Raw genomic sequence first — 15,860 nt, 5'->3', positions numbered from 1 at the left:
TTCAAATGTGGCTTTCTGCATAAGTATATAGTTATAACGGATAAATTTTGAATTAATTTAAAAACAAATCATTATAGATTTTTAACATTTATTGCACAGTTAAGCATCTTACATCTAAATACATTATAAATATTAAATTCATCTCAATATCCGTAAAACTATTTGGAATACTTACTTATTCTTCATATTTTCTCTTTTTCATTACTTTCATAAACAGGACCATATCTGAAAGAAAATATATAAGGATAAAATATATATGCAACCTCTCTCATACCCAAAAGGCAGCCTACTGCACTAAATAATTTTATATAATTAAAAAGCTGCCTTGTCGCTTAAATGGCCATTACACATTAAATATCTTACAGAAACCTGATTAAAGTATACATATATATGTACTTAAGCAGACTAAGGGATAATGAACTTGGGGTTCTTAAAGGTGATGGGTTAGCAGCCATACAGCTGAACGTGGCCCTTCCATCCTTTCGAGACTGTTGGCTCTGTCTACCCCGCAAGGGACGGACAAGGATATAGACGTTACTATATGTAACAGAATAAAATACACGGTAGATTTAAATATAGCCTTATATATACCCTAAATATCGCCTTTCTATTCTTTACTGTTCCTAAGGTTGACTGGAAGCAATTGCTTTAGCGATAAGTCTGCCTTTGTTCCTCATTGCCTGTGTTTAATTTTAGTGCTAGAGTTATAAATCTATTTTAATAAAATCATGAGAACTCACTTATAAATATAGCCATAACGACAGCAAGCATGAGCCACAGCCAGCACTTCCATGCGCTCCTGCTGTGCTCCTGAAGCCGGGTAGACTCTTTGGTCAATGATGTCAGATTCCGTTCAGTTAGGTCTGATGATTTCTTCAATGCCTGTGAATAATTTGGATTAATTGAAATTCTACTTTCTACTAATATTATTATCCTATCCTACTAAAACTATAAATCCTAAAGTTTGAGTTAGTTTGTTGCTCTTTTACATAAAATCAGATTGTGATGAAATTTGGTACAGGAATAGAATATGTAATAAGAAATAGGGTACTTTTTATAATGAAATTTCCGTGGCAGCTAATGAAATATAAACAGTAAGACTTCCTGAGTATTCTATAATGTTAATAAACTCATCTAGCACAACTTATAGCTTCTTTTGTAACTGTATATTTACTTTACTAATTTATTGAATATTTACTTAGACTCTGTCCAACTAAGGTTCAACTTAGAGACTGATACACATATAATTATCCCATCATCCCTCTAAGGGACAATCCAGCTTTTTCAGTAAACTTTTAAGGCAAAAAAAGTCGCAGGCAATAGCAAGTTTTTAATAAATTAACTTCTAATTATTAATATTAACTAGTTTTTACTTTTAAAAATATTTATGAAAGAAGAAAAAGAAAGATGCAATCTCTACCTAGTCTACTCTACATTTTTTAAATCACACGCACCTCAGTATCTGCCTTTATAATAGTGCTGGCAATTTGCGACTGTTCCTTCAAACTCTTTGTTAGCATGACCATGTTCTCAGCTACTTTCTCCTGCATATTCTGGTGGTATTTGAGCAAGGAGTCAATTTCCTCTTGGCCACCACCACTGCTAGTGAAATTAGGGGCTTTTATTATGTTACGTTTGCGGAGAGCCTCATCTGTGTCATCTGAAAAATATTTGATTCAGCTTATAATATGTTTACCACATTTAAAATAATTGAAACATACATCCATATAATCACGTCTTTATCCCTTGCAGGGGTAGATAGAGCCAACAGTCTCACAAAGACAGAAAGGCAACAATCACCAGTCAGCTTAAAGATGGAATCAAAATTCAAATATTAACAGGTCGTATGCCCATCGCATAAAAGAGTAATCACAAGTTTATCAGTCTTTACCTCAACACACCACAAACACATTACAAAATCCATGGGAAAGAGCTGGAGTATCCTATTTTAAAGCGCCAGGAACCACATGGCACTTTAGAATTTAGAAAAGGAATTTATTTTAAAAGTTTATTTACATTTTTTTTATCTTTATGAAAAGACAAGATAAATCATTGTATTTAGTATAGTTTAAGTTAGTTCTGATTCTCACCAAGTCCAAATAATTCCGTGCGCAGTTCCACACCATACTTGACCACGGTCTTCTGATGTATCTCTTGAGCTGCTGAATCTGTACATGTGGTGGCAGCACCATGTGACAACTGCTGCACTGCTTCTAGCTACAAATAGAGAAAAAAACATTATTATCCTTTTGTATTTAGATATAATATAAAATTTTTATAAAACAGATTACCATAGTAATATTTTTCCTGGAGATACAATACATATACAAATGTCTTCCCTAGGTCTGCCTATCACAAGATTTTATTTTGTAAACATTAAGTGTGGAGTGGGACAAAAAGGCTTGAATTTTAATACAAAATGAATACAAAGATATTTAAAAAGAAAATAGACATGGAATAAAAATAATTTAGTTGAAATTTCCATGGCATCGAGCTCAGTCAGGCAATTAGAAGATATAAGATTGTGATAAAATGTTTAATTTCTGTGTGGTAAATCTATGTATCATATTGTAGTATCTACATGATTAATATTAAAAATGAGATGTACCTACCTTTTCAATTGGACTCTCCAGTGATGCAGTTTGTACCAAACCATTTAAGAAAGTAGCCCTTTTTGTATAGGCAGCCAGAACATCTTTGGCTGGCTTGCTGAAAACAAATTCTTACAATGTTTAGTAAGTCTAGCATTGTAAGCTTTACAACAATAGTTTTTAATAGAAATACTAATAAAAGTTGATGCTGCTAGAGCAACTTTACCCCCCTTTGGTTTTTTTTTGTTTGAACTACTGAACATGGTTTCTCTCCGGACATCAGGGAGTAATATTGACATTAAATAGACTTTTGAAAAACAAAACTAATTTTGGGTAAATAAATATAGTTTTAAATAACTAGAATTACCTATAGTATTAAATAACTTAGGAACCTACTTAATAAAGTTTGAAGTATTCATTCTTATAAAATACTTACTCAGGACCAGTTTTCAACTCAGTTATCATTTCCATCAAGGACTCCACATACTTTTTCAGTCTCCAATTTCCCTCGACAGGCTCTTGTTTAGCAATCAATTCGCATTTATTTAACAACAAGCGAACATTCATCTCTGTGCGCGATCTTTTTGGGACAGTTGCTGTGCTGAGCATTTTTGGTTTTTCTACAGCCATTGTGTAGAATTTAATTAACAATTTAAATGTTTGTCAATTTAATCACCTGTTTTTACCACAAACAGGTCTTTATTTATTTTACAACACAAAATTGAAAAGAAAGAACAGTCCACCGTAAAGTCCGTAAACGCACGTCATTGAAAAAGTATCAAACTGCCAAGTCAATGTCAAACCCTGAATGACAAAATGACAATGGTTTGTTGTTGTTTTTTTTCAATATGAAGGCGCAGGTAATTGCCAGAAGAATAGATGCCTATGTTACTCCTGACCTGAAGATCTATTCTATCTCTGTGGTAGAATTTCAGTGATACCGTACCAAGTTTTTAAGTTACAAACAAAACTAAGTACAAATCTAACTTCTTATAAATTAGTAATGGATTGAATGCAACTGTTGCACTGGACCATTTTCTTCTCACATCTTTGCGTGTTCCAGTTCCAGCTTGGGTTCGATTCCCGGCTTCCAAATTCCTTCCTTGGTCGGCGCAGAGATTAAGCATGTATTTGTTATATTTCTTTGTGGACAGTAAAATCTTACAACGAACAATGTCGTTTTGAGATTAAAGGAGAGCATCTGAAAAATGTCCTGTCCCATACAGAATCTTGGCTGATGCATTCCTCGCCCTGCAACCAGGTGCATGCACAGATGCACTATTAAGTATGTAACTTAAAGCGCATCTGTGCATGCACCTGTACCACTTTCCACTAAAATATTTTTTCTTGTAATTAGTTTTTAGTTGCCATACATTCAATACCTATTTCTATTTCATTTAGTAATAAGGTGAATGAAATAAAAACAACGAAATGTAAGTGACAGTTTAAAATATTTAATGGGCAAATAAAAGAATACTTATGCATTTAGTACAAAATAAGAATTATGATTTGGGTGGTTGCTTCTTGGCGGCTTCTGCTTCTGCTTCACTTTTCTCATAGGCAGCAATGAGTTTCTCCACCTCAGGGCTTGTTAGTACGCGAATTATTGTTTTATTGTCTTTACGGGTCAGTGTTGCCATTTCCACTGTGAAAAAGATTTGATATTAGAGCATCTAACCAAATAAATAAATAGGTAAACAGAACCAACATTATGTACCAAAATATATATTAAATGCTGTAAGTGCATTTCCAATACAAAATGGGATGGGATGTGGGGAATCTTGTTAATATAATACCTTTTTCAGGGGTGAGTTTAGTCATGTCAAGAGTCTTGCTTAGAACTTTGATGGCCAAGGCTTGCGCTTCAGCCAGTGTTGTCTCATTCTCCTTGTATTCTTGTTTCAGACTTGATACAGCAGCCTGTAATTTTTTGTAAATTTTTTACATATTAAGAATACTTACTAAAATATGGACTTTAGATCATTTTTGCATAGAGGTGTTTTTTACTACAGCACTAAGATTCAGTAGTTCAGAAATTCATTAGAGTGGACAATTTGAATTACTTACAGCGCTGTTATTTCCAATGCAAGTTGCCTTCCATCCTCCGTAGTTACCGCTGGGGTCAGACTGGTACAATTGGTAGCCGTAGTGTTTGTCCCAACCCATGTAAAGAATTGATACACCAAATGGACGCTTTCCTAAAAGAATAGTACCAATCATGTATGTATTTCTATAATCACATATTATGGTTTGAAATGTAGTATTTATGTGGTAAGAAAGTCCTCATTAACATGTACAAAATAGGTATATGAAATACACATTGTTTAAAAAAAAAACAACACCATAATCTTTTTACAATTCAATATAAATCTACAAATGTGATGTATATGAGCTTCTAAGTCTGGCAATTTAGAAAGCATTTTCATGTGGCTAAATGAAGCCATAACAAAGAAAATTATACTTTTTAAATAATACATTAAATGTATTATTTTTAATATACTTTAAAAATAATACATTAACTGTCCTCCACAGCTACCAGGGACAGATAATTACTGATATTCTCATATACTATAAGGGTCTTATTGGTAGCTGAACACAATACCAACCTCCATACTGTGTATAAGCTTGTTTCACATCACACAGCCATGAGACAAGTTGTTCACAGGGAATTGATTCCCCATACTGCAGCAAGTACCTCTGAGCAATCAACCTCAACTCATTGGTAAGAACGTTAGCATCTGACGTGATTCCAGCAACAGAACAGACCATGTCATCATTTAGTTTGTAAATTTTTTCAGAGAAAAACACCTCATCTAATAGCTTATTCGTGTTTCTACGTTCAGCAGCAAGAAGGATGCCGTCAGTAGCCAGGATGCCAAGGGACGTACCAGCATGACTGATGGCTTCCATAGCATATTCAACTTGGTACAAACGACCTGAAAGAAAAAAGGAATGTAAAAATATGTTGCGAATATGATAATGTTGAAGTGTAATTGAAATAATGTCAAATACCTTCGGGAGAAAATATCGTTGTACGGGTATCATAACGCCGAGCCTAAAAACAGAAATACATTTGTGAATGAGTCTCAATGACCAAGCAAGAAGTATATAACCTCCAATCGGTTATAAAACAAATGGGTCTTCTAACGTTTTTGTTACACTTACCATGGTTGATATATAATTTGATGATAAGCACTGTTATTTCTAAATAAAACAATATTTTTGCAATTATTTCAGATTGTACAGTAACAACTCAAGCCGGATTCGGTACCTATTTGATATTTTGATGACAGATGACTGTCATGATCATGACAGTTACTTTCTTTGTTAATGTTCATTGTGGATAGGCAAAAGAATTTACAGCCCATACAGCCATCGTCTGTTTGATTGTTGCATGTCTTCGCCAGAAAGTAAGTCCTCGTCACAGTCAAAATTTTAATTTTGTATAATAGGGATAATTATGAAAAGGCTTCTTTCCATCGTCAAACATAAAAAGTCTTATTTAATCGTTTATATAAGTTTTAAAGACTTTATATAAATTTGACTTTATACAGGGTGACATGTAAAACAACTGCATCCTTTTAAACATAGACTATACCCAACCCATGCTTCTGAGCCGTTTGAGCCTATTTTTATTTAAATTAAACGTCATCATTTTCACATTTAAAAAACCCTCAAAAACTACGTCACACGCTTTATTAAAGATCAATACTACAAAAAGAAATTAAACTAAACATGTAAATAAATGTCTGAAAAATAAATTATTTTTCTAGTATCAAGATCAAGTAAAGTACAGAGTTGTCGAGATCGCTCAGCTGAATGAATTGTGTCGTTGACCTCTGAATCTTACGCGTCGCTTTTCCGCCGGCCGGGGTGATATGACTTACATATCGATGGCTCCTACGTATACTATCGTAATCCACAAAATAGCCATTTTCGTTTTATTAGTATTTCCGAAATATTTTATTATAAACTATCTAATTCACAAACAAAAAAAATTCTATCATTTAAAATTAAAAAGTTTTCACACGTATATAATAGTATGTTGCCGTTTCCTGCATAGTATACCGTCGTAATGTCTTATACGATCTGCTACGGGGAAGGCAGGAGCGGAGTTGGCAATCGTAACGATTACTTGCGGTTTGGTACGCTGCAAAGAAGCGCGATATTTTCGTACAGCGCGTCTGCAGATTTCACACATAATACAATAACTAAATTGATGTATGTGAAGAATGCGTAATAAGTATAGGATGGATTATTCAAAACAACACGCTAGAGGTCGAAAATTATGCGATATTGCATTAAAAACGACAACGGCAAGAAATGACACTGTTGTTTCTGAATCAATTTCTATCACCTAAGATTTGGCGTTGCTCAATAATAATGTAGAAGAAACTGGATGAGTACTGAGTAAGTGTATACTGAAAAGAAATTTGTAATATTCAAGTATTTGCTTATTTTTTGCCAATAGTTAAAACTTAAACTATAGTAAATATAACACACGATTGTTTACGTTATTCATTTGCATTGAACAAGTATCGTAAGTATTATTTACTATTATTTACATTGTCATCAAAACTTTTTTTTTATCGTATGCAATACATACGATTTTTTACGTGGTTAATATTGAAATATTTATTATAGCATTTACACTTACTACAATTTACATTGTTTAATTATATTTTTTTATTGATAGTAATGTTTAGTTAAGATTGTTTACGTCTTAGATGCAAAATAAATATGTATCTTATGTATCATTTTATTTAAAAAAATGGCCATTAATAAATCTTAGGGAATTAATCACTTGCTATTTCAAATTTTTTTATACTCATCTATATCAGAAGAAGCAGATTTATAAGAAATTGACACACTTTCTAAAATGAATATGATGCCGGTATTTTGATGCAATTGTTACAACTAATATTTTAAATCTACTATTGACATATGTAAATATCACAATAGTGAATTTATCAGTTATTATATTTTCAGGAAACATTTTAAGCAACTTATCTGAAACTATAATTGATCACTTGCAGCATTCCCCTGTTCATAGAGTACTTAACGATTTTTTCACCAAAGTCTTCAAACACACAGTACCCGTCTAGCCCTGAATGTACAACTAACCATGTAGAATAAATAGGCATGATTTTTGCCCGTACTTTATTGGTGATCAAACTATTCGACATCCTTAGCAAACACGCCGTTAACATATTTTAGTGATGTTACACCTACTCATGAAATAAAAAAGGTAACTAAACAGACAAGGGCCATTAGAAACAGTACATTTATTAGAAAACAGTATAAGAATGAATATATGCAAAAAGAAAAAGAAAAAAAATCTTGGTAAGGTGTACGTGACTCGTGAAGGTATACAAAATCCGAAAAAAGAAATAATATCATCGTGTAAATGTCGATTAAAATGTTTCAAAAATATATCAACTGACCAAAGAAAAGCCAGTTTTGCTTTGGCTTTCTGGAAATTTGGTAATCATCATAAACGATGGATTTATGTATATAATCTGGTAAACCAAAATCTTGAGCGAAGAGTTTATATTGATACCCAATCCCACCGAAAATATAATATATGGTATATAAGTATTGATTGGGGTAATCAATACTTATATACCAGGTAGGTACTTATATTCCCGAGTCAGATAGTACAGATGAAATTACATTATAGTTTGCAAAACAGTTCTTATCTACGCTGATGAACAGTGAACAATTTGTTTACACAGTAATACAGAAGACAGACTCTTCTAAAGGTACTGTTTCTACTGATAACCGAGGCAAGCATTAAAATTATCCATGTAAATATCTGCTGATGCCAGGAAAAGCGTATGTGACCATATCAAATGCTTCCAACCTGTAGAATCCCATTATACTCGAAAAGATAATTTTAAATTGTATTTAGATAGTGACATAAACTTATGCTCTTTGCGCGGTCATAAGTTGGTTGTCCGATTTCATATTTAAAGAAGTAATTGCAGGGGCAGTCGAATCTAGGTTTTGGTTAGCTAGCGCCACAGGGTAAACCGGAATAGAATAGATTATGCAGCTTACATGTTAACAACGTGTAATGATTGTGTTTTTTATTTGGATTTTTTTGGAAAAATATATATATAACAAGAAGGAGACAGTGTTTATGCATTGATTAAAGGAACTGCCAATAATACCTAAATATATCTATATTCCTTTGGAATGGTTTGCATAAGTGCGATGGGCTAAGCAAGATGGAAAACCTTATAATGTTGTTGAGATGGATCATACCAAGTTATTGAATTATAAATCAACTTTGAGCTTTAAAAATTGGTCTGAAAATATTAACAGTGAAGTAGTGCAATGGATAAACATAAAGGAAATAAATGTTTTTTCTTCTGAGCCTAATAAACTTCTCTATAAATATAATTTAGATGAATCCCAATACATGACCAAATACAAGACGACGACTCCAAGATAGTACCCATATTCCTCCAATTTATGATTATGTACTCCCCATATCTTTGGCTAAAAATGACCTAATAAGTCTTTGCAATAGTTCAATTATTCCAGCAGTTCATCATAACTTTAACTAAGGGATAGGCTTATATACTTGGGATTCCTATTTTAGGTGATGGGCTAGCAACCTGTCTCTATTTGAATCTCAATTCTATCATTAAGCCAAGCAGTACAAAAAAGAATAGGACTACTCCATCTCTTTCCCATGGATGTCGTAAAAGGCGACTAAGGGATAGGCTTACAAACTTGAGATTCTTTTTTTTTAGGCGATGGGCTAGTAACCTGTCACTATTTGAATCTCAATCCTATCATTAAGCTAAATAGCTAAACGTGGCCATTCAGTCTTTTCAAGACTGTTGGTTCTGTCTGCCCCGCAAGGGATATAGACGTGACCATATGTATGTATTTAAGCCAAGCGGTTGACCGTGGCCTCTTTTGATAACTGTTGGCTCTGTCTTCCCCGCAAGTGTATATTCCCGCATAGACGTGATTTTATATCGTATAATAACGTATTATCTCTATATTGTGCATATTGTTTGCATTAAAAACACACAAATCATAAAAAAATATTATTTTACTTTATCAAGATAATTAATTTTAGTTGTTATTTTTTTAATTCTGGAGAAAATGTTTATTTTATGTGCAATTATTATGTTCTAAACGTATGAAAATAAAATAATCTGTGATTCTTTGATTATGATGAAAAATTCCAAAAATATTAATTGGTGTAATAATTTATTTTGCACAAAATTAATACCTTACACTCAACTGCCTATTATCATAATGAAATTTATGTTTAAAATAAGTTTTAAATATAAAATCCCAACATACGTGCATAAACAAAAATCTTATATTCCCGTAAAAAGCAGTAAGTAACTCATACCCCATTTTTTGTTGACAAATATACAAAGTAAATACTCGTAAAGGAAAGTTACGATTTTTTGATCGACAAATTATACGAAGTAAATAATTGTATAGATAAGTTACGATTTTAAAAAAATTTTCGTTTCAACGTAAAGTATCCTAACAACAATATCTCAGAAACTATAACATATTTATAAATGAATGTTATTATATTCATATACACTATACTCCAAGTAATTGTAGAAAAAAAATCATGTGTCTAGCTTAAAATTTACAGGAACTACACACTCTAACACGTTCAATCGCTTCTCCTGTAAAGTTACATTTTAAGACATACGATAGTATACTTGGGAGCCATCGATATTTAGGATCGTGGATTTTGATACCTTTAATTTTTTAGTACTTTCTAAAATTTGAACCGATATTTTTTTTAGTAGACAGTTAAATTCATGCAGTTGAATTAAAAGTCACAATAAATATTTTGTTAGTAAAGCTGTAACATAAAAAAGAATTTCGTTGTCATGTTGTCTAAGTTGTTTAGCAACTGAAATATGCTTTAGAAATTAAAAAGAAATGTATTTAGGTAGGTAACTATATCCTTAATTAATTTTATATTAAAATTTATTGTAAAAGCGTTTCTGTAATACAAACACTATTTATTACAGTTACATGTACTATTTATATTTTATATTTCCTGTATTTCTCACAAGAGATTAAGGTTAGACCTTAGTTCTAAATAAGCTGTCTTATGTCTCAATATTTTCGTTTTGTTATTGGCGTAGAATAAGAATGGACTAAAATAAACAAATAAAAGGAAATTAATAAATCTGTTTAATACGAAAACATCCTTAGCATTATAACATTATCACTCATACACATACAGGTAGGTAATAAGGTCATAGCATTACTTAATATTATTATAGTAACTACAATAACAATACAAGTACTTATAAGCAAAAAACACTTACTTATCAATTATTATTTTTGTATAATAACAAAAAAAATTAAAAAAACTACTGATAACTCAGTATTAGTAGCTGCAATTAATACAGAATATACAGAATAAAATATATAGGACTTTGCCCATTAGGACTATGCAAAGACTATATTCGTGGACCTGAATACCAAAAATTTTACAGGAATTTCTATACGTAACAATATTTTTACGCATAAAAATCTTTATTGCGATCATACAGTAGGTACATACTCTTTTATACCAAAACAATATTAATATCTAACATAAATTAATAAGAAAAAATGTACAAAAATGTCAACGAATTCGGTAATGATGCCCTTTGAAAACATATCATGTCATGAACAACAATGATGTAGGTATATTATCAAATATGCTAATTCAAACTATAACGTATAGTGCTGATTTATTGCAATGGTACCTACATAAATTTTTAAACGAATAATATTTTATTCATTAAAAAGTTTCTCGATTGTAAATAATGATGAAATAAAATATGTGTTTCGAAATATTAACTACACCACATTATTTGTCAGTAGTTGGGATAACAATTATATAACTATAAATAACTGTTGTGAATTAAAAGTTAAAGTTATACAATTTTGAAACATTGTTACCGAATAATTTTTCCTTATTATACCTATGTAACTTATGTATTATATCTTAGGTATTAAAATTAAAAATATTTATGCAGTGCTGTCGCCATCAGTAGACCCTTCTAAGTTTATTAGTCAGAGAGCTTCTTTGGTGGTCTTGATTAAGTTAGTAACAGGCTGAATTACTACATAAAACATAATCATTACAACAAACACCATTAGAGCTGTAGATAGCTTCTCTCGATTATTCGTGAAATAAGGCTTATTGAACCCTATTGCCATGGTAATAAGGCCCATACAGATGGCAAATAAGCCCACAGCTACGTGAAGGATCTTCACTGGCCTGGCTTTCAGGAACAAGCGCACTTTTGATGAGAAAAGTGCTATGACTCCTGATATAAAGCTCAGTAGAGTGAAGGCTAACGCTATCACACCTGAAATTAGAAATAGAGTTATATTAATATTTGATAAGGCTTTCTTATGTGAAATCTTTTATTTTTCCGAGAAACCTGCACATTCCGGCAACTGGAATGGGTAGACGACCAAATATGTATTAGGCTACCAAGGCTAGGGAGATCAGTCGGGAATAGCTCCTTGTAAAAACCTGACTCTCCCAATTCAGAAGCCATTGTAAAGGAACCATAAACTCTTCACCAGAGTGATGAGGACGCAACCGGGAAAACGTATCAAATGTGGCAAAACATGTCAAAATGTTGAAGTAGCACATAATCTTTACCTGAGTGAGTTTCGTAATGTGGTGAATCTAAAAAATGCTGTTGCTATCTTATCCCTATCTTAAGAAACTTGCGATCTTTGAGTAGGTGTATGTTTTGATGTTTCATTTCTGGTAACATAAGTGCGTGAGATTACCTTGAACTACTTTGTAAATTTGTGATCGATCGGGATATAAGTATTGTATTAAAAATGTAATTAACCTAATTCACTGAGAAAATAAATTTTAGGTATTAATCAAACTAATAGGTACTAGCTACTCAGGTAGGTAAATAAACTGACTATAGAAATCTGCAGCTCATATAAAAAATCTTTTTTTAAGGGCTAACATATACTTACATAAAATAACGCCATTTTCCTTGAAGGGTAGGCAGAGACGGCAGAGACTACATCTTTCCACTTGCCACGATCTCTGCTTATCTACTTCTTTCGCTTCATCCACATTAAATAGCACGCCTTTATGCAAGCTTGTTGATTTATCGGATTCGTGGGTTCGGATTTATCGGCTATAGCGTTAAACTTACCACAAATGCCATGAGCACCAGTTATGGTCATCTCAGATCCTGATAAGCCCAAGAAGGAACCTGTCAGCACGAATAAGGCTCCGATGAGCTGCAGGCACCCGTGGACAATGCGTTTGGAATCCCTGGACAACTGGAATGACCAGGAGTTGTGCGGATGCAGGGTCAGCACGGCTTCTACCAAAAATAATTGGTACTGAAAATTAAAAAAGTAAATGAACATTTTGAATCGTACTGCAGTTAGGTTATGCCTGCAGCTCTGCTCGCGTAAAACTATAAATCCGTAACCGTTACTGTAAAATTATTTCCCGTATTTCGATATATGTAGGTATGTTACTTTGGTGCTTGCCTACACTTTTCAAAGAACATAAGACAACATACGGTCCATGGTGTCCGAGCTCTAAAAAGTTCTTAAAACAAATACCTAGTTCTCTCACTCCGAGTTTTGCCAACATCACTGGTGAGAAGGGAGCCATCTCCTCTCGCGCAAAGGATAGCGGTTTCCATTCTTTGCTTGGTACTTCTTGGCACCATGCCACAAGTACACTACATTTTTTTAGATTTAATTTTAATCGTTATTTTATTTTATAAATAATATATTTTATAAATTATTGGCATAAGTTCTCAAACGACTGTGTAAGCAATTTTTATATCAGATACAAAACCTATTGAAAGATTAGAAAAATCGTTCATCTTTTTTTCGGTTCCATGTACCCTTATAAAGTTCGGTAGGGCACACGAAAAAGTTATACACACATACACACACAAATATTTTATAAGAATATCCATAGCAATGCGGTTACCCACTATGACGGGAGAGAGGACGTACCCCAGTTCCAGCGAAAATTATATGCAGTTCCAAACTGCTGATTTCGCCGTTCGCCGCCGACGTCAAAGCAAATTGCCACAAGCAGTACACCACTATTGCTACTTGCATATGGTGCAGTAAGTTCACGAGCTGGCAGATGGCAGTCCACGCGGAGTCCCAAGATGAAGTATAAAGTTCCCCACTTTCCTCATCATACGCCGCTGGCGCCCTTGTGACTTCGGCCTTATAAGGCACATGTTCCCTAACTTCAAACACTTCTATCTTCTCCACCGACTGGTGGCTCGTACTTGGGCGGTCCATTTTTGACCTATTCACGGTATACGCCCCACGTACCACGTCTACTAGTATGTGACACGCGGTCACATGGAACTTTAACAAGTTAAACTAAAATTTTGAAGATCCGAGTTAGATAAAACGAGAGTATTCGATTGCTCTGTTATCAATTGACAGTTTACAGATATCATCTTGCGTAATTCCCGATATGATCACTTTTGAATAATCTCATCTGTTTGCTAAGGAATTTCGAAATTGGCGTTTCTTAATGAATGCTGATAATTTAATCAAACATTTATTTAAATAATGGAAGAACATTAAATGGTTAACGAAATGGACAATTGAACATACCATTTCGTTTATTAAGTTTTCCATTGTTCGTATTAATGTTACGATAGAGCTACAATTTCGATTTGTTGTAATAGATACTTTTAAACATACCTAATAATCAAATGTTACCCGTGACTATACTGGTGAAAATTTCATAAAAGTACCTAGGTCCTTCGATTTAGCCATGACGGGTTACGGAATATCACTGCATATTATCTGCATTTATAAAGTATTTTCTCCATTCTCTCTGTCTGTACCTAGGTGTGTGTAAACGCTTATCTCAGCAAGTTGTGGACGGATTTGGTTCCTGTTTGAAATGTTGGAAAGAGGGTTTTCTGAGGAAGGTTTATATTTATAAATGATATTCAAGACAACGTCGGGGCGGGCATTCATAGCGTAATTTAGATAACTTAAAAAATTAGATAAGCGGTGTTTTCTTCACAAAAACATAAAGAATTAGCTTTAGTACCTCGTGGAGGTAATAACGGACAAACTTAAATTTATTTCAATCTTATTTACGGTAGGTATTAATGCACTTATTTACAGGACACCTGCAAGTTTTACCTTTAGGAATAATAGCTTTAATATAGTATGTATGGAGTTGACATGGGAAATATAGGGTATCATCATATATAACAAACCTTTTTTTTTTTACGTGTGGAAAGACCTTCGTCTACCCGGCCGGCTACGGGAAGCCGGACGGGTTATGTGGGGCTTGAACCCACTAAAACCACACGGTGCCATCGCCTACCGTTTCGTTGCCAGGAGTGTGAGCTGCCCTCGCTCATATTCCTGACGCGGCGGCCGCTTCCACGGCGGCCTCGGCTCGGCCGCTCTCCACGGAGCGGCCAGCGGGGTGACCCGTCGCCTCGCCTCGCCTTCAATTCTACCCGCTAGGGGAGAGCGCGCCTGACACAAGCGCCTTCAACCCAGGACCGTTTCGCATATATAACTAACCTACATCAACCAAAATTAATTAGTTCGTTAATTATACTGATAATTACACGTACGTGTATAAAAAAAACAATCCGTTTATATAATGTTTATTTTTTGTTTCGGTAAGAACATCTAATATGTAATGAAATGGTTTTTTCAATTATGTTTAATAAATTCAATTATAAAAAAAAAATAAGCATAGATAGTACTTAATGCCATCTAGTATAAACTTTAGGTGATGGACGAATATTCTGCTTTTTGAAGTACAGCTACTCCTTAATAGATGGCAGTAAACCCTTAAACGCACGTTTAAAAAAAATCATAGATGTCGTTAGTAGTACCTATTATTCTTTTATAAACTTTAATTACCCTTTAGTCCAGTAAATGGACTAAAATCTAGCAGACCCCAGGATGTTAAGCCATTGTTGCGGCTGGGAAATTGCAATTTTTGTCGATAAGAGAGAAGGATAACATATTTCTTTATTTTGAAAATTAATCAAATCGGGGTAGGTTTATTACGTAACATACCCATCTGAGGAATTTTTAATTTGAAGAAATAAAAATACTTTATTTTTGTCACTGATATAATCAAATGAATGATGAATTTTAAATTTGTTGACGAACCGTCTTAGTCACAAGATAGACCTAGGATATATGTGTACTATAAGACATTCCAGTCTTGTGACTATTGGCTCTGTCTACCCTGTATGGGACAACTAA

General features: G+C 33.4%; 3 protein-coding genes across 3 annotated transcripts; all 3 read right to left on the bottom strand.

Moving 5' to 3' along the window:
• Positions 1–71: 71 nt before the first annotated feature.
• LOC106132567 (vesicle transport protein USE1) lies at positions 72–3,371 on the bottom strand. Its single transcript, XM_013332012.2, has 6 exons — positions 3,028–3,371; positions 2,613–2,709; positions 2,091–2,217; positions 1,455–1,660; positions 741–882; positions 72–225 (listed from the first exon to the last, which is right to left on the bottom strand). The coding sequence occupies exons 1-6, from the start codon at positions 3,219–3,221 to the stop codon at positions 176–178; spliced, it is 816 nt and encodes a 271-aa protein (XP_013187466.1). The 5' UTR covers positions 3,222–3,371; the 3' UTR covers positions 72–175.
• Positions 3,372–4,023: 652 nt separating this feature from the next.
• LOC106132568 (proteasome subunit alpha type-4) lies at positions 4,024–5,898 on the bottom strand. Its single transcript, XM_013332013.2, has 6 exons — positions 5,757–5,898; positions 5,604–5,646; positions 5,198–5,527; positions 4,659–4,789; positions 4,388–4,511; positions 4,024–4,236 (listed from the first exon to the last, which is right to left on the bottom strand). The coding sequence occupies exons 1-6, from the start codon at positions 5,757–5,759 to the stop codon at positions 4,094–4,096; spliced, it is 774 nt and encodes a 257-aa protein (XP_013187467.1). The 5' UTR covers positions 5,760–5,898; the 3' UTR covers positions 4,024–4,093.
• Positions 5,899–10,758: 4,860 nt separating this feature from the next.
• On the bottom strand, positions 10,759–14,037 carry LOC106132786 (uncharacterized). The gene is made up of 3 exons (XM_013332318.2): positions 13,602–14,037; positions 12,776–12,968; positions 10,759–11,953 (listed from the first exon to the last, which is right to left on the bottom strand). Exons 1-3 carry the CDS (start codon positions 13,899–13,901, stop codon positions 11,655–11,657), a joined length of 792 nt encoding a protein of 263 aa, XP_013187772.1. The 5' UTR covers positions 13,902–14,037; the 3' UTR covers positions 10,759–11,654.
• Positions 14,038–15,860: the final 1,823 nt, after the last annotated feature.

Source organism: Amyelois transitella, chromosome 19 (assembly GCF_032362555.1).
Source record: "Amyelois transitella isolate CPQ chromosome 19, ilAmyTran1.1, whole genome shotgun sequence".
Classification (NCBI taxonomy): Eukaryota; Metazoa; Arthropoda; class Insecta; order Lepidoptera; family Pyralidae; genus Amyelois; species Amyelois transitella.
The sequence above is the reverse complement of the archived record's forward strand: the minus strand, read 5'-3'. Positions and strand labels throughout refer to the sequence as shown.

What these genes read in the sequence shown, in the direction of transcription:
- LOC106132786 (XM_013332318.2), bottom strand. Translation starts at nt 13,901, where the DNA reads ATGGACCGCCCAAGTACGAGCCACCAGTCGGTGGAGAAGATAGAAGTG. An exon ending in TAATTTTCGCTGGAACTGGG is followed by an intron (nt 12,969 to 13,601) that starts GTACGTCCTCTC and finishes TTTAATTTTCAG; the next exon opens with TACCAATTATTTTTGGTAGA. An exon ending in TGGTGCTCATGGCATTTGTG is followed by an intron (nt 11,954 to 12,775) that starts GTAAGTTTAACG and finishes TTCTAATTTCAG; the next exon opens with GTGTGATAGCGTTAGCCTTC.
- LOC106132568 (XM_013332013.2), bottom strand. An exon ending in AACGATATTTTCTCCCGAAG is followed by an intron (nt 5,528 to 5,603) that starts GTATTTGACATT and finishes TTTTTCTTTCAG; the next exon opens with GTCGTTTGTACCAAGTTGAA. An exon ending in AGCTTATACACAGTATGGAG is followed by an intron (nt 4,790 to 5,197) that starts GTTGGTATTGTG and finishes CTATTCTTTTAG; the next exon opens with GAAAGCGTCCATTTGGTGTA.
- LOC106132567 (XM_013332012.2), bottom strand. Translation starts at nt 3,221, where the DNA reads ATGGCTGTAGAAAAACCAAAAATGCTCAGCACAGCAACTGTCCCAAAA. An exon ending in TTATAAAGGCAGATACTGAG is followed by an intron (nt 883 to 1,454) that starts GTGCGTGTGATT and finishes AATTATTCACAG; the next exon opens with GCATTGAAGAAATCATCAGA. An exon ending in CGTTATGGCTATATTTATAA is followed by an intron (nt 226 to 740) that starts GTGAGTTCTCAT and finishes ATTTTCTTTCAG; the next exon opens with ATATGGTCCTGTTTATGAAA.